This window comes from Aspergillus novofumigatus, assembly GCF_002847465.1.
Source record: "Aspergillus novofumigatus IBT 16806 chromosome Unknown P174scaffold_5, whole genome shotgun sequence".
In the NCBI taxonomy this organism is placed as follows: domain Eukaryota; kingdom Fungi; phylum Ascomycota; class Eurotiomycetes; order Eurotiales; family Aspergillaceae; genus Aspergillus; species Aspergillus novofumigatus.
The window spans coordinates 493,001-515,990 of NW_020194278.1; the positions used below are offsets into that span (position 1 = coordinate 493,001).

The window sequence follows — 22,990 nt, forward strand, 5'->3', positions numbered from 1 at the left end:
CCAAGTCTTGAACAAACATCAGGTCATAGGCAGCAGGAATTGCTATTTTTAGCATTCAATGCTCAATCCAAACTTCGTAATAGAAATTGCATAGACATCGTCCTTTATTATGGCTCTGGAACACCATGCACAGTTCATTTATTCTTCTTACATCTAGCCGAGACTGAGATCAAAACATAGTCCGTCGCCAAGTACTCGGCTCCAAGTGGAAACTGAGCACTCCTCACCTTGGATTCAAGGCAGCAAAATTAATCAGTTGAATGTCTCTTGGCTCTCAAGGTCACATCGCTCCTATATTGCACAGCCCCGGTGAAATGACAATGTTAGCAGCAGGAGCTGCCATGCGCTCTTATGCCTTCATTGGGAAGTGTTGATGGGGCCTCAGCCATAATAGGAAGCACTGCAGCTTGAGATATACAGCTCTCCCTGTGATCATTAAAGGACGTCTTGGTAACAGAAAACTATCACTCAGACCGCATGCGAGTCTAAGTACAGACTAGCCAAATCTCGGCTTCGGAATCAGCAACATGTACTGAAGTCAATAGAGCACGTCTAACCGAGAGAAACCAGTCAGTTCGGAGGAAAGATGTCCCCTAATTCGTCATATCCATCCCTTGGGCTTGACTCTGACTCGCGTAAGACTCACGAAGAGATTAACTCTCCTCTCAGCGTGGTCCTAAATCACGAAATTATATAGCAAGGTCAAATCTGTCTACATCTGCGGAAAACAACCTTGAACCTAAAGTAGGATGAGAACATGGCAAAGCAGGCAAGGTGCTCACTATGAAGTCCTTCGCTCATTCGCTTAGTCCAAGCATAACCAAGCTCAGGTCTTTATTCTGATCAGATCGTTTGCTGCCAATCTCAGCATGCTTCGCTGGGACAGGCGTAGTACATCGATTGATATGTCATTGATTGGGGCCTCTATATTAGTAGGTGAACTTTGAAAATGAGAAACGTACAACATCAGATATATTGTTGTCTCAGCAGATCAGATCGACCTTGTTGAAGATACGATTATTGTTGTCAGAATAAAGTAGACATAGGACTACCTTAACCAAAATCTCATGTTACCTTGAAATGGGCTGTATATGAGATTTATGCCTTAGAAAAGTGGCAAGTAATCTGCTGACACATCCGACAACTATCAGGGCCTATCAGCACGTGACGTGGAGTTTCTGCAGTGGGTCGACCCCAAGAAAAAAAAAGAAAAAGACAAAAAAAGAGAAGAGAATTGTCAGTTCACAGCTTAGGCTTTTCTTAAACAGACCACTTTCGGACTCCAGACACAACTCGTCTCTTTTGCGATACGAGGCAGTCGAGATGCCGGGCCCTGTGGATACAGCGAAGTCGATTACGAAAAAGCGCAAGAGAAAGCACGGTGGAAATGCTCGTGCAGCAACTGAGACTGACGATGCGAGTACTCCGCCTGCCATTGAAAATGGAGCTGTGACCGATTCCCCTGAGAAGGGGGAGGATACTAAGAAGGGCGAGAAGAATGGACAAAATAAATCCACTAAGAAGCGCAAGGTCAACCACGCATCCAGCGATGAAGAGAATGAGAGCGAGGAAGAACAGGGCGCTCCTTCTCAAGCCAATGGAGACAGCGACGACAACGAAGACGATGGCGACGACCAGTCGGAAGCTGAGAACGGAGACAACGGGGATAAGAAGGATGCTGAGTCCACAGATCTTCCTTCGGCGGACGCTCTTCGTCTCCCAACGGTAGAGGGGGAGCCTCAGAAGTTCACAGAGCTGGGTTTATCGGAGAAGACATTGAAGGCCATCAATGATATGGGCTTTGATACCATGACCGAGATTCAAAGACGAACGATTCCTCCACTTCTCGCCGGTCGGGATGTCCTGGGTGCCGCAAAGACCGGTTCAGGCAAAACCTTGTCCTTTTTGATTCCTGCTGTCGAGATGCTGAGCGCGTTACGGTTCAAGCCTAGGAACGGTAAGAATATCCTTCCTTTTTATGTGAGAGAGCGGCTTACTGACAGATCGATGTCGTTTCGTGCAGGTACTGGTGTCATTGTCGTCTCCCCAACACGCGAGCTGGCCCTTCAGATTTTCGGTGTGGCTAGAGAATTATGCCAATACCAGTAAGTGACTTACAGCACCGACTTTAGTACTGGGCAGTTGTTGACTTGTGCTCATAGCTCTCAAACATACGGTATAGTCATTGGAGGTGCGAATCGGAGAGCCGAGGCGGAGAAGCTTATGAAGGGTGTCAACCTCCTCATCGCAACCCCGGGACGTCTGCTGGATCATCTGCAGAACACTCAAGGTTTCATCTTCAAGAATCTGAAGACACTCGTGATTGATGAGGCGGATCGGATTCTGGAAGTGGGTTTCGAAGATGAAATGCGCCAGATCGTCAAGATCCTGCCTTCCGAAGAGAGACAGACGATGCTGTTCTCTGCCACCCAGACGACAAAGGTCGAGGACCTGGCGCGTATCTCCCTTCGACCCGGTCCTCTCTATATCAACGTCGACCACCGCAAGGAACACAGTACGGTCGAAGGTTTGGAACAAGGCTACGTCGTTTGTGAGGCGGATAAGCGTTTCCTCCTTCTCTTCTCTTTCCTGAAGCGCAACCTCAAGAAGAAGATTATTGTCTTCTTCTCAAGTTGCAACTGCGTCAAGTACCACGCCGAACTTCTGAACTACATTGATCTGCCGGTGCTCGAGCTGCACGGCAAGCAGAAGCAGCAGAAGCGCACCAACACCTTCTTCGAATTCTGCAACGCCAAGCAGGGTACCCTGATTTGCACTGACGTGGCTGCTAGAGGTTTGGATGTGAGTCACTCCTCCACAACGCATCGTCTGTCTGCTTTATGCTAACCATCGTTTCAGATCCCCGCTGTGGACTGGATTATTCAGTTTGACCCTCCCGATGACCCGAGAGACTACATTCACCGTGTCGGTCGTACCGCTCGTGGTGCCAATGCCAAGGGTCGCAGTTTGATGTTCCTGCAGCCGTCCGAAGTCGGATTCTTGAAGCATCTGAAAGAAGCACGCGTGCCCGTGGTCGAGTTCGAATTCCCGGCGAACAAGATCGTCAACGTCCAATCTCAACTCGAGAAGCTCATTGGCCAGAACTACTATCTGAACAAGGTGAGTTGCGCTTTTGGGCCCGTGACGCCACTTAAGAAGAACAACATACTGATATGACTCCAATCTAGTCCGCCAAAGAAGGTTACCGCTCCTACCTTCAGGCGTATGCCTCTCATTCCCTTCGCTCTGTCTTCGACGTACACAAGCTCGATCTCGTCAAGGTTGCCAAGGGCTTCGGCTTCTCCACCCCACCACGCATCGACATCCAGCTGGGAGCTAGTCTCGGTCGCGACAAAAAGCAGCAGCAACAAGGGCGGCGCAATTACGGCAGCCAGCCTCACAGCAAAGGGTTGAAATTCAAGCGGAAGCATGAAGACTAATAGACTTTGATCTGTTCATAGAGCGTGTCTGGAAAGCCTAAAAGCAACCATGTTTGATCATTGTGAATATTGGCGTCATGTCTCTTAGGAGTGCAGGAGTTTATACATATTTGTGGATATATAATTTGTCTACATACTCTAGTCTGATGGTTACTTCCTCGAAAAGTCTCTCCTAACCATATGTATTCGAAGTATCTAGTGAAATTACTGGCTCGAAATCTTCCGACTTGACTACCTATAACCCTTCAAGGATCACAAGCATCAGATCACGGTCTTCTTCAGGTGACCGTGTCAGATACTCATGACGCTTCTGGGTCCTAAGCCTACAACAAGAAGACGACCAGCTAGACGAGAGATGAATCACCTGTCCGAATGTCGGGCGATTTCTGGGAGTCACGATGCCGATACTAGATAGCTATATCCCCATAAATGGCATCGATTGATCCCTTGATGCAAGGTGAGCCATGTAAGGTACAGTCCCGCACCAGGAATTGCCCCTATGCAAGTAACCCATCGGCCTTTACTTTTTCTGTTCCTCTCATCGGAAGTGTAGAAAGAGTACAGGGAACCGAGGATATGCAAGATTGACTTGACAGTATGGAGAACCACAATATTTTCAGGCACAGGAGGTAAACATGCCTGTGCGATCGATTCCGAAGCGATCGGATGTGACTGGTAATTTTACCCTGTCATCCGATTAAATATTGCTTAATCTCTAAACTTTCCGTTCGCTTTGAAAAGTAAAAAGAAGGATGGATGGTGATACCCGAAGCTGCAAACAAGAACCCGGTGGCTGGTGATGTCGGCCGCGGTGGCTGGGGAAACTGCATTGAATCAACCAACCACAATCACGGGCGTTAAAGGTGGGATGTGATGAGTTGGCGGGCATATGGAGCCATCACGCCCAATGATGCAGAGAACACGAGGGTCGTCCTGGCGATGGCTGATCGGCCTTTGGTAGGGTGTCAGATTTTTCCATGGGATTGGGGATCGATTCAGCATGAAGGAGGAAATGAGTTTCTGAGAGTCAAACTAACCTTCTAAGGTACTTTTGGTTTGAGTGTTGTTGCCATGAGCCAGTGCCGGTGGTTCCTGGAGAGCGGGTCCTGATCCCGCGCCGACGGTGGATACTCAAAGTTTGTGGTCCTGTTTTGGAGGTAGATACAAACCTCACCACCCAGTCTGATGTTGAACGGCTCTGAAAGAGTTCAGATCGTTCGTGGTAAGGTGGACATTATTGTGTCTTTGCTGGTGACCGGCTTTCTCGTCAAACTGATGACTCGAGATACTCTTGTCGCTGGGTCCCAATTAGGGGTTCGTCTGTACTACCAGCACAGGATGTTCAGAGCACGAGCCTGAGAGGACATGAATGATACTGATCGGCTACTATCTGCCTCTTTCGAGAATTGCCCGAGTCGTTCATTACTCTCGGAAAGTTATTATTGATGGCAGATTCAACATTTATTAGGAACGATAGTGTGATGTGCGCCGCAGACCGGGACACAGTTCTATATAATAATGCAATTGTGGAAGAATAGCAACCTACAGTACAAAGTAAATGTGATCTCAAACGACATCAGGACACACCGACTGAGAAATATTTATACAAGATACTCTGTACAAAGTCCATGGAGCGTTCGATGGCACAGTAACAATTCCCTCAGGCTAAGTCTGCGTACTGTACAATTGTCCCAGCCACCTTGCAGGGTGATGAGATTGGGCGTCACCTCGTAGTCTTGCCAATCAGAACTGTAACGGTAGCTCTTGTTTCCTCCTATTACAGTGAGTGCTACTACTCGGACTAGGTACGGAGTATATACCTTGCATTACTCCAAGGGGACATGGACTCATCCGAGGAAGGGCTTCAAATATAAAAATTGTAGGATGGGAAAGGGGCAGAAACATTGGAGAAGTAAAGTCGAAGTTCCGAGGGTAGGAAAACAAGGACGGATTCGCCTTCGAGGGTTTCCTTCCCTTTTAAATAATAATTGACGCTCAAAATTCGACGCGAATCAAGAACAGCCGTCGTTGCTTGTGTGTTGCCGCTAGATAATAATCTGGTTTTCTGATCCTCCGCCAGCTGGCCGGCTATCATCATCCCATCAACACTAGGTTGACTAGCTAGCTAGATAGATCTTGCCTTCTGTCTTCTCCAGCCTTCATCTTTTTTCCCTTGTCTTTCTGGTTTTCTCTCATCTTCCTCGTTTGCTTGCTTTCTGTCTGATGATCACTGTTATCTTTTTTACCTTCTGAAAGACCATGATCGCAACGTCAATCTTAGAAACAGCGAACCTGTGACTTTTTCGTCTCCACCACCTTATGCGCCAGATCTCCCTGTTAGATACGGTCTGGGGATTGGGCTCTCTTATCGGTCAAGCTCTATCTATTCCCTACTGTACGCACGTCAATACCTACAGGCTACAGCTGCTGCTACGGTCAAGTGAGAGATCGCCGTAGTCTAGCGGCGACATTCAAAGGTCGAGTTAACGTCTGTCGGCTCGTTCACTTGTCTGTTCGACTTTCTGATTTTATTACTGTCTGCTTGATTTCTTTTTTAATTTGCTCTGCATTGGTACGCTTGGTCTCCTTTTCCTTTTCTCTGCTTCTTGTGGTACCAGACCACTCATCTTCCCTGCAACAATTCACTTGCCTGCCTCACTCTTTCCCGACCCCACCACATCACCGTCCACACTGCATGTCTACAATCTGTAGTGACAAACCATCGTTCAGCTCTCTGGATCTCGGTGTCAGCCCCTCGTCATCCTACCCGATTGCCTCCATTGCCTCGTCAATCCCCTTCAAGCTTCCCTTACCCTCAGAAGTATCTCAACAAAAAAGACACAGACTACTATGATCTTGTGTGGCTGACGACCTCACGTACTGGTTCCTACCAATATGGGTGTCGACACCCGCAGGCCGATCTTGCCCGCCCCCACTGAATCCATCGTCGATACCACTGGCGGCAGTGCTACAGGGACTGATTTAGCCACTGACCTCTCTCGACGCACAGACAAGACGTCGTACTCAATCCCTGACGACGGAAGCCCCGTAATCATCTCCACCCGGCGGAGACACCGTGACCGGGGCGACGATTCCAAACTGTCTCGCTCATCGCATCACTCCCAGACCTCCCTTCTTATCGAGTACTTCGAAGGAGGGAAGGGTTCTGGTTCTTTGACTTCGCGGCCAAGCGTCCGTGTTCGAGTGACTCCATCGTCGGCTCGGAAGGCGAAAGAGCAAAAAGATCATATCCAGATCAGCGAGTCGAGCGGGAACCGAAAGCCGGTTTACTCGCGCCGCATTTCATTCAGCTCCCCTTCGAAGCACAAGTCCGTGATAGAGCCAGATGATAACAGTATCTCTTCCTCCAACTCTGCTATTGACGAGAACCACCACTCGTCTCGGCATCCCCCGGTGGAAATCGAGTTTGTGAATCGGGACCAGGGCAGTGAGCTGTCCAGCCTTTCGCGGGACAGGTATATCCAGCCGACATCGGATATCTCGTCGATGCCCGCGGATAGCATGCTCGAAGCCTCCTCTGCTGGTCCACGACGCAAACGAAGCTCGAGTCTTGATAGGAAACCCCATCACGAAACCAAGGACTATCTCAAGACTCCGACCCGCCAGAGAAGCCGCAGTCTGAGTACGGAGAGGATTGCTCATCGAGTAGCTGAGAAATTGAGCAACGATCCACGCGACCGCACCACCAGCAAGAAAAGCAGAGCCTACCGAGACGACGACATGGCGAGTCCTGAGTCCAGTCTGTTGAGCGCTTCAGCTGTTTCTCACCGCAAGTCCGGCGACCAATACTCTTTCCGGTCGGGAACTTCCAAGTCATCCCTCAACAATCCAAAACTGCTGGAGACGGTTGAGGATGCGATCAGAAGATTGATTTTGCCCGAGTTGAAGGAACTCAAAAAGGACCAAAAGGTCATCTCAAACACTTCCAAATTCGAACGTGATCTCAATGCTTCCCATACCTCCTCTGCCAGCTCTCGGTCTCGGGATGAGCTGGGTCGGCGTCTATCCAAGCATGCCAGTGCGCCAGATGTCATGAAACCAAAAGTTGTCCTGAACAAGAATAGCAAGGACGAAGGGATCATACTCTCGGGCGAGCCGGTGCGGGCAACGAAGGAGCGCCGCACAAGCAAGGATAGCGAGAAGAAACTCGAACCGACCTATGCAGTCTGGGGCAATCGTCCCGAGCTGACCGAACAAGACAAGTTGCGGAGACAGAAAAGCAAAGGATTGCGCCATGCGGAAAAGGCCGCGATTGTAGGCACTGCATTGACCGCGGCCGCTCTGAGACGTCATGAATCGCAGTCCAGCATCGATAAGGATGAAGGCAGAAGAAGTGGCGACAGAGACGGCGCCGAGGAGATCAATGAAACAGAGCTGGTTTTCCAGAAACATAACGTGGCGCCCATGCCGTTGCGCAGTGCCGTCGAGACGGAATTGACCCGGGACTCTCTGTTGTCTCAACGAAGCGCAGAGACTGAAACTCCACACAAAGAAAGCAGAGTCCAGGACGTATCTCGCAGCTCGCCCTTGCAAGTTAATTCTCCTATCTCTCGCACTCCCAATCGGACACCCATGGGCTCGCGGCATGAATTGGCGCTGAAACACAGCAACCTTTCACACCACGACCTCTCATTGCACAGCACTTCAAATCCTTCTCTTCACGATCGGGATCACTCGCCCGTCAGCGAGGCTGCTGCTGGGGCTATTGCTGCTGCGGCTGCGGCTAACCTCTTAGACGTCCATTCCGACCGTCGAGACTCCGACTTCAACAACGACTCGCGCCGACGCACGCTCAGTCCTATCCAAAGCGTAGCCAGCTATCAGAGTGACTCTCAATCCCAGCAGTATGCCACTCAGCCCGATCAACATGAATATTCTGAAGGCGAGAGGGAGCTGGAGCCGCGACTGTCGATTGAATCGCTCTCCTCGGCGCCAAGCACGAGTCTCGCGCGGTCAACACGACCAGACGGCTTGACAAGTCATAGTGAGATTCTGAAAAATCGGGACGAAATCGATCATGAGTTGGGATATGAGGAAACGCCGAGGCTAACACCCCAGAACGAGAGCTGGCATGAAGGCTCGGAATTAGACGGGCCCAATAACCGACACTCTATAGCAGACACTATTGACAGCGAGGGCAAACGGTTGACCAATTACACTGATGAAAGCGAAGTCAGCTACATCAAGAAAATTGACGAGGGCCAGCGTGTTGCTCAGGGGATCGGTGCAAATCCTCAATACGTCCAACCCATTGCCGTTGAATCAGCGGTTGCTTCGCTCCTTGATCCTTCAATTCTGGATACCAAGTCGAATCAGTCAGGCGGGAACCTTTCGCAGCAGAATCTGCCTCGCATACAAGACGACCGCAGCCCTGAGCCGCGCCAGCAGACAGCCCATAGGTCTCGCCAGGGTAGCCCTCTCAAGCAACGCCAAGATGCATCCAGTCCGGATGAGACGTCTTTCCCGAGAAGAATGGGCGCCACATCGCCTCCCCAAAGTGTGACTCAGTCGCTTGAGGATCGGACCCACTCGCCTCAAATATATGCTGATGAGCACCGCAGTGCAGGAAGTCCCATAGGCGATGGTCGCGACGTGAGCCCCGACTCTGAATCGGAGATCAATACAAATCCTTCCATCATCCAAGGTCCGATAGGGGGTGTTGCTCAGGATAGCAACTGGACGTATCACCAGACGGCGCCAAAGGGTGATCAGTCGCCGCATTACCACGAGCATGCTGGCGTGGGTGCCGGTAGAGCGGGCTTAGGAGTAGAGTCTATGGATCACCATGGTTACCACAAGGATTACTACGCTGCGGACAACTATGGACCTGACAGCTACTTTGATCAACCATATGGTGGTGGTCACATGTTCGGCTCGCCTTTGGGTGCCAAGGACGAGGGCTATGTATCGGCCGCCAATCCTTTGTCACCAGGTGCCGATACTCCCGAGCCGGTCAGTAAGGGATTTGGTGGAATCGATGCCAATGGCATGGGCCTTTTCGACACTCCCCTGGAGGCCGACGACCCAACGGGGCCTTCTCACCAGAGGAACCTAAGTGGCTATTCCCACGGCATCGGTTCTCCTCTGTATGATAGCGCTACAGGGAGAGGGATCGACAGAATCCAGTCAAAAGATATCATTGCCCTTATGGATCATGTGAGTATTCCTCTCTCCCCCCTTTTTAAAATACAGAACACTCACTAACGTTTCCACTAACTAGCTCACCGTTCGTGACGCTCAGCGGAATGCCAGGGACACTGAGATCCTGGTGACCCTCGTCAGAAGTGCAGCGGAGATGCGCAATTCATTCGAGGAAATGAAGAAGTTCATCGCTCAACAGGACGGCATGATCATGGAGGCCAGCGACAAGCAGCATGAACGTGTATACAAAGCTGTCGGTGGACCGCGCCCACTACCTGCCAGCGGCTCAAGAAACTTCCGCCAGGCGGCGGAAGATATGGAGGACATGCGTTCGAAGCGAAAGAGCATATTCAAACGGGCGCTCAAGGGGCTGAGTCTCAAGTCTTCGAATGATTTGACCAAGATCGAGGAGATGCTGGAACAGCTTCTCGAGGAGGTTGAAGCCCTGCGCGCAGGTCAAGACGACAGATTCGCCCGCAGTGTCAATCGAACAGCGAGTGTTGATCCGGAAGGGTATGAGCCTGAGGGTCTCGCCGGTTCTGGCTCTCCGGGAACAGGGTACCTCTCAACATCTTCTCGACCTTTCCAAGAATCTCGTGGCAATGGACAAAGAAGAGAGCTCGACAACCGCGTCAGCACAGTCCCAGAAGGCGATGAGGACGACGATTACGACGATCGCGGAGAGTTTCTGAGCCCGAACATGCCGTCCCAGGAGAAGGCGGATGGACACCGTGAGGGGATTGAATCTGCGCCCCTTTCAACTCCACCTCGAGTGCCGGTGGCTTCGGGCGCTCTCAGCAACGAGACTAGCCCGAAGACGGAAAAGGCACGCAAGCACAAGTCGAGCAGCTCTTCCTTCTTTCCCAAGATCTCACGATGGTCGAAAACCACCGCATCTTCTATGGGAGATAATATCCGCACCAGCCTCCAACCCGGACGCAAGGAACGCCCTTACTTCGATGCGTCACGTTCTGGATCCGATATCAACGGGCCCTACAAGACGGCTGACTGGTACGATCCGGAAGGCGATGACCGGCTGCGGTCCAACTACACCCTGAACGACCAGCAGCAGGCGAATCGACCTCCGTCGCCTCTCGTCCCATCACAGGTTTCCGAGGCTCCGAAGTACCGCGCTCATCGCGACAGTCTCGATCTGCAGCATCCCCAACCGCGCCAAGGCCCTACCGGGCGCTACCAATCCCAGCTAGAGACGCAGGCGCAGATTTACGGAATGCCAATGACCGGAGCGACTTCGGATCAATGGGGTTCCAATCCCAGCATGTCCGCCACTAATCCGAATCAGAATCGATACAGTGGCGCCAGTCGACTTTCACCAATCTCGGATACTGGCTACTCGCAAACAAGTTCGAGAGCTGGGCAACAAGGGCCCCCGAGACCTCCCAAGATCATGGACGAGGGTCCGCTCGTCCCTGAGAGGCCTCCCAAAGTTAAGGAGGAGGAGCGATCATACGCGGAGCGTGTTGCGTCCCAGGTGAGCTCCCTTTGTCTACCACATCAGGAACGAGAATGATACTAATTACCTTACCTGCAGAGTTCTGCTATGCGTTCTCCACGTGGCACGCCGCCTCCGCGCAAACCTACCGGGCCTCGACCTCTCAACTCCGGCTCACAATACAGTCCGAACCGCAGGAAGATGAGTCAGTATCGAGCAAGCCCCGACCAGGTTGATGTTGAACACAACCATTGATCGGTTGTCACGCAACATCACTCAGACAGAGGCTTTGAGTGACGCTTCCAAGACGATACCCAATCTCAACTAGGGATTGTGATCCTTGTGCTGATCAATGTTTAATGACCTTAATGACCTTTGCAGTTGATCATTTACCTGATAATTGACGATCCCAGCGTTCCTGCATATCACATCTGCAGCCTCTTTTTGCCCTACCTGATGACTTGCTTTTGGTGGAACGGGTAGAAGTTGTAAACATTGATTTTATGGCATTACATGTACTTTTCTGTCCTATTTGCGCACGAATGATTCCCTACTCTCTTCACGTTCCTGCATATTTTGTTTATTAGCAGACCAGTCTTGTCGGTCACTTGTGATGATGCTTGTGATGAATGTACTTTGCAGTCACATGCATAGCCTGGACATAAAAGCATGGTCGGACCCCAATTCTTCCCATCAGTCACTCTTCCACTTAAGAAAGCCAGAGCTTGGATTCATGATCCTGACAGGATTATCAAGGACTGTGGCCATCATAGATGCAGTGCGCAATCGAAATGCGGGGTAAGTTATCAAGAACGACATCATCCCCTCACCTGATCTCCCCCGTCTCCAGAACCTCTGAACTTCTCTCAACCACAGCGACGACAACATTACATTTGTGACAAGAGACAACCTTTTGGACCACAAACATGTCTGACTATTTGGACCTCATTATGTGTTCCACCTGCGGAACACAGTACGATACCACCTCCGAGTCCTCCTGTAAGATCTGCGACGATCCACGCCAATACCTCCCTCCAACTGGGTAGGCGTCGCACCCAGCACTCACTTCAAGTAAGGTGTTTACTAACGTTGTCAATGAAGCCAATCTTGGACAACCCTCCGCACTCTACAATCAGCAAACCAATACCACAACGACATCGCCCCCGATCCGGACCACCCAGACTCCCTGATAACCATCCACACCAGCCCCAAAGTCGGCATCGGCCAGCGCGCCTTCCTCTGCCGCACAGCCCACGGCAACGTCCTCTGGGACTGCCTCTCCTACATCGACGAGGACACAATCCGCCGGATCAACGAGCTAGGCGGCCTAGCCGCGATCGTCATCTCGCATCCGCACTTCTTCGGCGCGAACGTGCACTGGGCGGAGGTGTTCGGGTGTCCTGTCTACATAGCAGCGGAGGATAAGGAGTGGGTGATGCGCAGGTCGGAGAGACAGGTGTTCTGGGAGGGGACGGAGTTACGGATCCCCTTGCCGGGTAAAGGCGATGGGGATGCAGATGCGGACCTGGTAGCGGTGAAGACGGGGGTCATTTCCCCGGTAGCTCGGTACTGTGGTTCAAGCCGTTGAGGAAGTTGCTGGTTGCGGATTCGATCGCGGTCGTGCCGAGTGGCGTTTATCATAAGGATCGGGTGCCGGGTACGGCGTCGTATACATTCATGTGGTCGTATCCCAATATGGTTTGTGGTTCTTGCTTGGTTGTTGGTATAGGTTGAACTGACCGGACAGATTCCCCTCCCGCCTGATGAGGTGCATAATATTTGGAAGGCTATCAAGCACACAGAGTTCGATGATGCTCACGGTGCCTTTGTCGGTTGGGACACCCATGGCGATAGCAAGAAGCGCGTTCTGGAAAGTGCAAAGATCTACGTTCGGGCAATGGGATATCTGGATCATGCCATATACCAAGAACAGTAGCCCTGCTGCTCTGTTGTTTTTGGATGAATTCTTGCTGATTTGAGCTATGGAATCGGGTATTAACCTGAATGCTAACCCTGTTTCTGACACATGAGACTCCAAGTAATGATGAAAACACGCTTAACTCTCCATTACTCCAGACAGGAAAAGCAAAACCAAGAGCAGAACAGAACAGACAATTCAATGTCCAGTCAAACGTCGGAAAACGGCCTGACAGAAGTGGTCCCTCGGCCTCTTATATGGTGCGGTGCCGTGGCAAGAGAGCTAAACTCCAGCCCATCACTGATGGGAAATTTTCCAGGAAAACTTTCCACCGAGTGGGTTGCTCGCAGAGTCTCCATTTCAAGCAGCGTCTGGTCGTCCGCAGAGTCATCAGCCAGTCGAGGCTGCTGTCCCTCCGTGGACTCCATCGACATTGGCCGACTGGTGGTGCTGAATTGTGGCCTGCCAGACGCAAGCTTGGCATACTGCGCCGCCGAACCTGCCATATGTTGCTGCATACTCGAGGAACGCGAGTACATTCTGCGCACAGAAGTACTTCTTTTTATCGTCGTGTTCGAGTAAAGCGAATCGCTGCCGGCCGCTGGAATCATTGAGTCCATGCCACTTTCCGATTTGTTTTTGGCTAGCTCAGCCTCACGATCCACGAGTCCCTGGGACATGCGGACTGCAGGCTCAATACTGGAGGAGACTTGCATCAGCAGACTGTTCTGGTTGGACGATGTCCTCTCAGTAGACTGTACTTCCGCCGCATTTGTCGGTCTCTGGGACTGCTGAATCGAAATAGAATTCGTTGCGATGGAGGTTAAGGGAAGGTCGTTGGAGAAGAAGTTCCCGATAACCGGTACGTAGTAGCTTTCCGGAATTGACGATAGAAAGATTCGTACGATTTGCTGCTCTCTGCGATGAATGGCTCCCCGAACCGGGTGCCGTGCTGCTGCTTGCTCTATGCGAAAGACCAGCGCCACAGCATGCAGCATCTTCAGCGTCAACAGTGCTCCTATTAGCTTGAGAGCCTGTGCCAGACTGATTGCTATAGGTCCATGTTTCTGAGACAGGTCCTTGGGTGCTGAGGTCGTCATGAATGCGGTCCTTGGGATGAAGCGGTATTATCTATGCTGGGACAGGATTGTCACAAAAATGAATATAGAGCAGGGAGGCCATAAAAGGATCGAAATACTATCCATTATACAAAGAAGTAAGAGTTCCATTCTCAGGGAATTCTGCCCAAAAGTAGCAAGCTGTATTCGGAGGAAGGAGCAACCAGCAATGGCATTTTCAGCATATGGGATATTGTCCCGAAAAGCTCAGTAACGTAGGTCGACTTGTAAAATAATGGCGTCTTTACAGCTCAAGCATTATGGACAGCAATATATCACTCCAGATGCTCTTCTGGGAGATACCGCTGGCCCTGTGTACTGCCACTGCCTATCTCCTCTAATCTCCCTATCACGTCACTTGATTCGATCCTCACCACCATACCTTAAATCTCCCGCACCCAAACAACAGCCATTTCATTCTATGCTTGCATCTCGTACTTTCAGCCGATCCTCATCTTCAGTCGTCTCAATGGCACTCTCACTTGAGAATTATGCCCTCCGACAACGACGCTTCGCTCCCCTCAACCCAGCCCTCGCGGAATCTTCTGATGCGCCTCGGTTAAAAGGAATTGTGTTCGATGTAGACGGCACACTATGGTGAGACTCCTACTCCTAAGAGAAACCAATCTGGCGTATTCTTCTTTATTATGATACAAGATGCGCTTCACGCTCGTTGAGTTCCAATAGAATACTGTAGTCCTAACTAGCCGCAACAGCCTACCACAGAATTACATGTTTACCGAGATGCGGTAAGGACTCATCAGCCAATACCCAATTCAAAAGATATGACTTGCTAACAGCCCATAGTAAAGCTCTGGGCATCGACAAGAAAGTCGACATTCTGCACCATATTCGGGGTCTTCCCACTGCTGCCGAGCGCACCGCGGCAGCCGAAAAAATCAAAACCATCGAGCGAGAGGCGATGAAGCATCAGCAGCCTCAGCCAGGTCTGGTGGACCTAATGGACTACCTCCAGTCTCGGGAGTTACATAGGGCCCTCTGTACACGCAACTTCGAGTGCGTCGAAGCCTTGCCGCTGCTTTTCTAGTCGCTCATGGCGAGGAAGTCGCTGACTGTGCTGTGTATGACAGGGCGCCGGTGATGCATCTCTTGCAGAATCACCTTCCTTCTCACGTTTTTCTACCCATCATTACGCGGGAAACGCCCGGTCTACTTCCCAAGCCTGATCCGGCCGGGATTCTACATATTGCCCGGGAATGGGGACTTGACAATCACGCTGGGAATTTGATCATGGTAAGTCAGCATCTTCTTGATTCGCTTGTATCCAGAACCTAATTCTGTCTTTCCTTGGTAATGTCGCAGGTTGGTGACAGCATTGATGATATGACTGCCGGTCATACGGCAGGTGCAGCGACTGTGCTGCTTGTCAACGAGCACAATTCTCATCTCAAAGACCATGCTCATACGGATCTTTATATCGACCGTTTAGACGAGCTGATTGACATACTAGAAAACGGCTTCGTTGGTCACCGGGGAGGAGATAAGCCACCCACAAGTGACAGGGATGGATAGAGTATACAGAAGAGCCCTCAATCGTCGCATAGTCTGGTTTTGTATAAAGAGTAAACTGGTGTACTATACACATGCGGGGAGTATATACAGTCCGCGAATGGGATGCAAAGGCGTATTCTCAATGCCTTTATGGATATAGACTCATGAAAACATGGTCACCGTAATGGTGCCCGAATTGGGACATGATGGAAGATAATGCTAGCCAAACAAAGCCCCCAAGTCAAGACTCGAATAAAAGGTGATAGACCCATAACGCCATTTCCCTTAATACACAAACAATAGCCGCATGAATATATACAAGGTCATCTGGCAAGGTCGAGTCACTCACAGACTTTGGCAAAGTAACCAGGCCCCTGCACTTTCATGGGTATCGTTACACTGTCCATTTCATCATAGTCTGTATCTGTCCCAGTTTTTTTTCGCGGCACTTGGCATCGGACGATAGCCATCCCCGTTGGAACCTCCGCTGGCACCACCTCGTTTGTTCCCACCACCACCTCGTCCGCCTCGACCACCCCGACCCCCGCCGTTTCCTCCGCCTCTTGTCTGACGGGACGGCTCCGGTCGATTCCGAGGAGGCGAGCGAGGCGGTGGCTGCCGGCGGTCATTGGCTCTGCCCGGCTCGGGCGCGCGTTGGGAGACATGGAGCGCTGGCGGGAATTGTGGCCCCCATAGTCCTGACGGTCTCGGTACGTCTGACGGGTATCCCGGTCGGAGGCGCGAGGGCCAGCAGGTGCAAGATTCTTGCCCCTTCCTATCCCGCTGCCGATTCGGATGTTGGGCCGGTTGCCGTTCGCGTTCGCGTTTCGACCGCCGGGTTGCCGGCCCGCCCTGGGCATCATGTCCTCGCTGTCTGAGGATGCCGATGGTCGGTCTGCACGGCCCCGGATTTGCATGCCGCTCTGGCCTCTTCGGGGGCTGGTCCGCCTTGCCTGCCGCCGGTTACTGAGTTGATGTTGGTCACCATGTGCGGGTCGATGCCTCGGAGTGTGAATGATGAGGAGACCATCGATCGTGAGAAGGACGGGCAGTCGCCTACAAGGTGGCGGTTGCTGGTGCAGTGAGAGCATGAGATTGAGACTAGCACGGGCCCGGAGGGCAGTTCCTGCTGTGGAATCTTCCACATCATATCACACTGGAGCTCCAGGTGGCTGGACGATCCACAGAGATCGCAAGGTATCTCGGATGCGGAGCCTTTGAGGAGCGACGAACATTGCTCTTCATCGTGACCGCGTTCGCGACATCGTTGACATCTCCGCCAGGATGGGCAGAATATGCTTTGGTGCTGGTTCCAGGCGCCACAATGTACGCACTATAGGTAGTCAGTAATTGCTAATTGCATTTGATAGACTGCAGTAGACCCTGAGTGTCATGGGAGGAATATGCCTGACACTCAGTCGACTGTTTCTGGAACGTACCTCCTTGGAAGGACACACTACTGCAAGATGTCCCTCTTTTAAGCATTCGGTGCACGATATAGGCAACTGAAGGTTGATGTCGTTGATTTCGCGGTCATAGAACAAGCACCTGGCCTGTACCTCCATATCATTTCGATCGAGATCCGCGAGTATTGTTGGAGCGACGGAGTACTTTTGGGAAAAGAGACGATGTGATTCTTCCTTTGATATTGTCGATCGGTCGCCTGCGGCGGTTCCATTCACCGAAACAGGTTTTACTTCAGCAGATAAGCCATCTGTTTGATCATTCTGATCGCCAATATTCAGCAATATAGAGTCATCAGCCTCGGAATCCAGAGATACGGAGTCATCCGAATCTCCAGATTGATCCATGTCACTTGACTCTGCTGATGTCTCCTCGTCAAGCTCCCCTTCCTCCATGTCACCCTCGTTTTCAACCAACGTAACATCCTGATCGCCACCGTCACTAGACACGGAAGCACTGCGACTGCGCCAGAATTTGTCGTTGACGGCCTTGAACTGAGAAGAAGCTTGTTTGTCCTCGCCCGTTCTGTCCGCTCGCCTAGATAGCGACGTTCTGATGCCACTCTTGCTCGCCTTGTTCCAGTTAATGGCAGGTACCTGAGGATTCGTCCGCGCGGCGTTCTGTTTCTCTGCATCGGACGTAGTGGATTTGCCGTCGTTATCGCTGTCGGACGAGTCAGAACCAGAGCTGGACGCGCTGTCCGGATCTACCTCCAGCGATACGGCAGTGAAAGCAGCACCTTGAGGGACAAAGTCTCGCACGTCCAGCACCGCAGATTTGCCATTTCTCCGTTGCCTTTTTCGAGGATTCGGATTTGGATCCGACGAGTTGGGGCGCGACGAGTCGGTCGAGTCATTCAAGCGACTGCGCTGGACACCAACAGAGGCGGTCCGCGAGTCATTTTCATTATCGGAAGATCCCGCCATGATGCCTCATCGAGGGTTTGGGCGCCTGCGAGGGGTCAGGAAGTCGCCCTGGTGGGATAAAGGTAATTAAGAGATGGATGGACATTGTGCATTCTGGGGTTGTTTCCGATCGAGAAATTTTACGGTAACCGATAGAGACCAGGAACGTCATTTGTCGCCGCTGGAACATGGTCTACGGTGAACGTGAGGATGATCAGGGAGTATTGGAATCTATCTTGGAAGCCATTGTCGGCCTGCTGTTGTGATGTTATCCATTGTGCATGAATTAAGTATCGATATGGAGCTGCAATTGAATATAGCCAACGGTTTGGAGGTAACAGCTCCGGACGGCCTACGGAGGACTAGTAGATAGTGTGGCCTCAAGTCCCATCTGTATAGCCAGGGGGAGATAAAAATAACAATCCAGATTGATGAACATGTTTATTTTGTAGTTTATCTACAGAGCAGTCTAGAACATATCCAATATAGAAGTGATTAATGAGGTCCTTAGGCCTGGCCTCTGCACTAGTTAATTGTTCTTGTTTGATCTTCTTCACCATCTTCTGCTTCTCCTTGTGAATCTCCAATCTTTCTTCCTTCCGCCGACCATCTCTTCTTTTTGCCCCTCGACTTCCAGCTACACGTCGACCCTCTCCTAGGGTTTTCTTGTCACTCACTGCTCGAATTTCCTTTTACTTCTTTGGTCTATCATAGTATCGCCATTCATTGTATCCTTTTTCTTTGCTTTTGACCAGTCTGCAAGTCTTGTATTTGCCAACAGTGCGGTTGTTGTCCACTGACCCCTGTGACCCTTCATACTGCCGGACCTCTAAGATCTCGCGGTCGGAAGTTCTACGAGAGTCTGCATTCTCATTGGAAAAGAGTGAGATTCTTCAGGGAGAAAGAAGAAGGCCTGCGTTCATTGGTGGTTCCTGGTCTTGCTTTTTCTGCACCTCCCGACTTATCTCTGGCAACCTCTTCGACCTCGCTTCGTACGACCTGACGAAACACCGCCAAAGTGTCTTCCCTACTCGTTCCCCGTGCCATCTCCTTCCCTCCGGAAGTCGACACTGGTTCGCGCCGGTTGTCTCCGGACTCCAATATGTCTCAATCCAAGGCTGGTCGGAGGAGGAGATCGAGCAGTATCATCTACCAGGAGCCGCCGGAATCCATCGAGCATACCAGTGATCAGGCTGCCCTGCCGAACCTCAATGCTAACTGGGTCAATGCCAAGGGTACGTGAGCTACATATTGTGTACAAGCGAGTCCATGTTATTTGAAGGGACACAGCTTGGTATGGGCAAACAGCTGACTCGAGCTCGTCAATTACAGGTGCCTGGACAATCCATTTCGTTCTCATCATCGCCTTGAAGATCTTCTACGACATCATTCCCGGCGTCTCGCAGGAGACATCATGGACCCTTACGAACATCAGCTATATGTTCGGCTCCTTCCTCATGTTTCACTGGGTGCGGGGTATTCCATTCGAGTTCAACGCTGGAGCATACGACAACCTCAACATGTGGGAGCAAATTGACAACGGGGACCAGTACACGCCAACAAAGAAGTTCCTCCTTTGTGTCCCCATTTGTCTCTTCCTACTCAGCACACATTACACACACTACGACTTGACATACTTCACTATCAATTTCCTGGCCACTCTAGGTGTTGTCATTCCAAAATTACCATTTGTATGTCCTCTCCTGATTGATCGCGTGGTCATTGCTAACCTGGACCTTAGTCACACCGTCTGCGGATAGGTCTCTTTTCCGACTTACCGGATGAGTCGACATAGTATCTCCTTTCCTACACTACCACTTGGCGTCTCAGTGTTTCCTTTTCTCTGTCTTTTACGAGCACTCCATTGCTTGCTATATTAGTCTATTGGACAGCACCGTCTACGGGATCGACTTCTCTCTCCAGCTTTACAACTACGCTTACAACAATTTCCTTATCTGCTGCATGTTCGTGGTGTGACTGGGGGTTTGGGGGTAATTCAATAAAGAATACTTGATATATGAATCGGCGAGAGCCGGATTAGAGTGCGGCAAGGAGCAGTTGTTCCTTGTACTGCAATAAAGCCGTGTTTTAAATACCTACGAGTCCATCATTAGCCTCATCTCATGATTAGCCAACGCTTGGCTGGTGAACCACCGTTTGCTTGCTGAGTTCGACCAGTCCAGGCCTCCATTATACGTACGGGTGTTAGAATGCGTCGATTTTAGCTTATATAGACTACCTGGGCATGTCGCCGCACTACTTGTCCATCCAGGCGTCTCCGAGTCTATACCACAGTGGTCCGTCCATATGGCTGCGCGTGTTTCTGCAACTGTTGGGCTACGCCGTATACCCTGATGCTAATTCCTAGCATGGAAGAGTGAATCCAGCCAAGCCTCGGTCAGCTCAATGTTCGGACGGTGATCCGATCCCGGAGACGTTGCGTCCGAGACAGCGATTCAGATGCCTAAACGCCAGCGATGTATGGTCTCCGTACGTGGTAATGGTGATATGATACTCTATGATCTTAGTAGTTTGGAGAACATATTGTTATCTATGCCCCATGTATTGCGTTGATGGAGCGGAGCACTATTTCCGCTGTCTTTCGTGTCGGGTCAATATATGATTTGCGGTGCGGACAGAAGTCCGCAGTCAACAGCGCAGTAACCCATGCCACTATGCTAGTGAGGTAAACCATAATTGTATACTATAGAGATGATGCGTCAAGACGAAATATGTGAGAAAAAGGAGCTGAGGAAAGGGTGATGCAAAAGGAAACGGCAAAAAATGAACAAATCAAGTCCAGACGCCAGTGGTTGGCGCTGCTGGGAATCGAACCCAGGTCGAGACGGAGCTGTGGGGAGCCACAACGTCGCATGATAACCACTACACTACAGCACCTTGATTTGATGACAGGGCGGAGGGCTCTTTGCTTGATATAGCAAATTATACTTGCAGTACAAGAAAAACAACGATTCGCATTCTCCTGCTCATTGTAACCATCGATACATGACGAAGAGCCCGTCGCTTTGACTAATACGATGTTGATGTACATCAAAACATATAAAATCGGCCGCCCTCTCATAGTAGGACGTATATGAAACCCCTCCGATAAGCGTCGCGGGTTCGCGTTGACGCGCCTAATCGATAACCAAATTATGCGCTCACTGTCACCCACCGAGAAACTCACCGTGAGCAAAGATCAATGCCGATGACGATAGCTATGGCCACAGGAGAAGGGGCGTCGCTGCCCCTATATCGCCCGACCAAGGCGATGCCCTACGAGCTCGTCCAACACTGTGGCATATTCCTTGAAGAAAAGCTATGTTGGTTTGCCCGCTCACCAATTACCAATGCCACGCACTGACACAGAGCCATACCAGACACACAAGCGCTCAATCTTCTACTGAACATACTGTCGCCCGGTGCCATTGCATCAGGACCCGTCTACGTCCCCTCCCCGCAGTACCTTGCAGTCGCAGCCACGTTTCTCGTCCACCCATCCACGACCAGCCGAGCCAAGACAGCAGAAGAGGAAGAGGCCCCGAACGCAGCGCTGCGGCTGCTCCGGCTCACCAACACGCTTGTCGGGCCGATTTCTGCCAGATTTACGGCGGCGTTTGCATTCAATCACTTCGAGTCATCTCGGCAGGGAAGGCGGCGGCGCGTAGAGGACGACGAGAATGCGAATTGCGATATCTCGAACGATGACACGAGGACATTGAACATCGACCTATGCCAAGCGGCATCTCTCTGGTCTCGCGCTGAAGACTTTTGGCATGCCGTCGGGTGGGCCTTCAACTGCTCTGTCCTACATCCGGAACGGTGGGCAAGATGGCAGATATGGCTGCAGTTCATGTGCGAGGTCCTAGAGGACGACTGGAACGAGCGCAAGAGGCAGAGCGCGGATGCCGTGGATGAAGGAGCCCGTCGCAAAGCGCTCGAGAAAAGCTTGATTTTCCGGTACATCGCCGGCGGGAGCACTCCGTACGGGCGGAATCGAAGAATCCTACGAGCCATCTTCGCAGATGGCGGCACGGCCTCCGTCAATGAATTCCGCGAGGTGTTCCACAACGAACTGAAGACGCTCAAGCGCGAGAGCAACAATATCAAGAAGCGCGAAGGCGAGGTCAACATCGACGAGGACCAATTCGGCGACTACCTGTCCAACGAGGACGAGGACGGGTCCGAAGCGACAGACTCCGCGGCGCCAGCCCCAGCCAGACGTCCAACCCGTCAATCCAAGCGCAGCAGACGAGGCGACGCCCCAAAGACACCCCAGCCGCCGACGCAGTCACCGCCGACACGCCCAGCACCATCCAGGTCCACGGCGGCGTCTCCCTCCTCGGCGGCTTCCCATCGCTCGCCCTCCGCCAACGCCTTTTGCACCTCCTCTCCGCCGTCTCCGAGGACCTCCCCGCCTCTTTCACCACCCTCGAGGAACTCTACCACCTCTTCGTCGAAAATATCCGCCACCTGCCCCTCCCCATCTACCAAGCGTTCGTCAGCCCCTACGTCCTCCCGCACTTCTCCGCCGCCGCGCAGACCACCCTCTGCGAGTTCCTGCTGTTCCGGATGCGCGAGAACGCAGCCCCGGACACAGACGAGGAGTATCTGAACCAAGCCAAGCTGGAGGAGTGTTTCCTGCCCTATGCGGCTAGCACGCCTAGCATCGTCGATAATGCCAAGATGTCCATCGCGCTGGAGTCGCTTCTGGTGCTCCTGGCGGATAGTGATATGCTGACTGTCACGCCGGAGCTGAAGGCTGCCGTGCAGGACGGCATCATGGCGCGCGCGGAGAAGGTCCAGGTGGAAACGAGGAAGAACCAGAGTAGTCGCAAGACGGAGGATATCGAGTGGTGCTGGCTGCTGGAGAGTGGAGAGCGGTTGATGTTTCTGGTGGATGAGGTTCTTTCGCGGAAGGGTGCTTCTGCGAAATAGTCGTCGTGGTCGGCACGCTGTTTCTATATATCTTTATGTCTCTATTTTATGATACCCCTGCCTCGAACCGGCCATGTCTA

At 51.6% G+C, this 22,990-nt stretch overlaps 8 protein-coding genes and 1 non-coding gene across 9 annotated transcripts; 6 read left to right on the forward strand and 3 right to left on the reverse strand.

The window, feature by feature from the left end:
* The first annotated feature begins 1,231 nt into the window (after positions 1 to 1,231).
* On the forward strand, positions 1,232 to 3,658 carry has1 (ATP-dependent RNA helicase HAS1). Its single transcript, XM_024827543.1, has 5 exons — positions 1,232 to 1,957; positions 2,024 to 2,105; positions 2,163 to 2,802; positions 2,860 to 3,120; positions 3,189 to 3,658. Exons 1-5 carry the CDS (start codon positions 1,324 to 1,326, stop codon positions 3,438 to 3,440), a joined length of 1,869 nt encoding a protein of 622 aa, XP_024681052.1. The 5' UTR covers positions 1,232 to 1,323; the 3' UTR covers positions 3,441 to 3,658.
* A 2,677-nt stretch (positions 3,659 to 6,335) lies between these two features.
* Positions 6,336 to 11,310, forward strand: P174DRAFT_372324 (uncharacterized protein; the record flags this gene model as incomplete). Its single annotated transcript, XM_024822425.1, has 3 exons — positions 6,336 to 9,617; positions 9,682 to 11,094; positions 11,155 to 11,310. 3 exons carry the CDS (start codon positions 6,336 to 6,338, stop codon positions 11,308 to 11,310), a joined length of 4,851 nt encoding a protein of 1,616 aa, XP_024681053.1.
* Positions 11,311 to 11,981: 671 nt separating this feature from the next.
* Positions 11,982 to 12,991, forward strand: P174DRAFT_461012 (putative metallo-beta-lactamase domain protein; the record flags this gene model as incomplete). Its single annotated transcript, XM_024829957.1, has 4 exons — positions 11,982 to 12,097; positions 12,157 to 12,551; positions 12,596 to 12,753; positions 12,803 to 12,991. 4 exons carry the CDS (start codon positions 11,982 to 11,984, stop codon positions 12,989 to 12,991), a joined length of 858 nt encoding a protein of 285 aa, XP_024681054.1.
* Positions 12,938 to 14,366, reverse strand: P174DRAFT_200425 (uncharacterized protein). Its single transcript, XM_024821315.1, has one exon. It carries the CDS (start codon positions 14,071 to 14,073, stop codon positions 13,183 to 13,185), a length of 891 nt encoding a protein of 296 aa, XP_024681055.1. The 5' UTR covers positions 14,074 to 14,366; the 3' UTR covers positions 12,938 to 13,182.
* A 113-nt stretch (positions 14,367 to 14,479) lies between these two features.
* On the forward strand, positions 14,480 to 15,784 carry P174DRAFT_200635 (putative haloacid dehalogenase-like hydrolase). Its single transcript, XM_024821316.1, has 5 exons — positions 14,480 to 14,688; positions 14,808 to 14,840; positions 14,899 to 15,108; positions 15,183 to 15,345; positions 15,415 to 15,784. The coding sequence occupies exons 1-5, from the start codon at positions 14,513 to 14,515 to the stop codon at positions 15,622 to 15,624; spliced, it is 792 nt and encodes a 263-aa protein (XP_024681056.1). The 5' UTR covers positions 14,480 to 14,512; the 3' UTR covers positions 15,625 to 15,784.
* A 230-nt stretch (positions 15,785 to 16,014) lies between these two features.
* On the reverse strand, positions 16,015 to 18,242 carry P174DRAFT_513037 (zinc knuckle domain protein; the record flags this gene model as incomplete). The annotated part of the gene is made up of 4 exons (XM_024831939.1): positions 17,043 to 18,242; positions 16,505 to 16,936; positions 16,267 to 16,469; positions 16,015 to 16,237 (listed from the first exon to the last, which is right to left on the reverse strand). Exons 1-4 carry the CDS (start codon positions 17,991 to 17,993, stop codon positions 16,015 to 16,017), a joined length of 1,809 nt encoding a protein of 602 aa, XP_024681057.1. The 5' UTR covers positions 17,994 to 18,242.
* A 409-nt stretch (positions 18,243 to 18,651) lies between these two features.
* On the forward strand, positions 18,652 to 20,087 carry P174DRAFT_442298 (ORMDL family protein). The gene is made up of 3 exons (XM_024827544.1): positions 18,652 to 19,207; positions 19,305 to 19,663; positions 19,714 to 20,087. The coding sequence occupies exons 1-3, from the start codon at positions 19,075 to 19,077 to the stop codon at positions 19,765 to 19,767; spliced, it is 546 nt and encodes a 181-aa protein (XP_024681058.1). The 5' UTR covers positions 18,652 to 19,074; the 3' UTR covers positions 19,768 to 20,087.
* Positions 20,088 to 20,786: 699 nt separating this feature from the next.
* P174DRAFT_t121 lies at positions 20,787 to 20,870 on the reverse strand. Its single transcript has one exon. It is a non-coding gene; the product is annotated as a tRNA-His (tRNA).
* Positions 20,871 to 20,996: 126 nt separating this feature from the next.
* P174DRAFT_451787 (uncharacterized protein) lies at positions 20,997 to 22,978 on the forward strand. The gene is made up of 3 exons (XM_024829033.1): positions 20,997 to 21,295; positions 21,353 to 22,154; positions 22,184 to 22,978. The coding sequence occupies exons 1-3, from the start codon at positions 21,175 to 21,177 to the stop codon at positions 22,908 to 22,910; spliced, it is 1,650 nt and encodes a 549-aa protein (XP_024681059.1). The 5' UTR covers positions 20,997 to 21,174; the 3' UTR covers positions 22,911 to 22,978.
* The last annotated feature ends 12 nt before the right edge of the window (positions 22,979 to 22,990 follow it).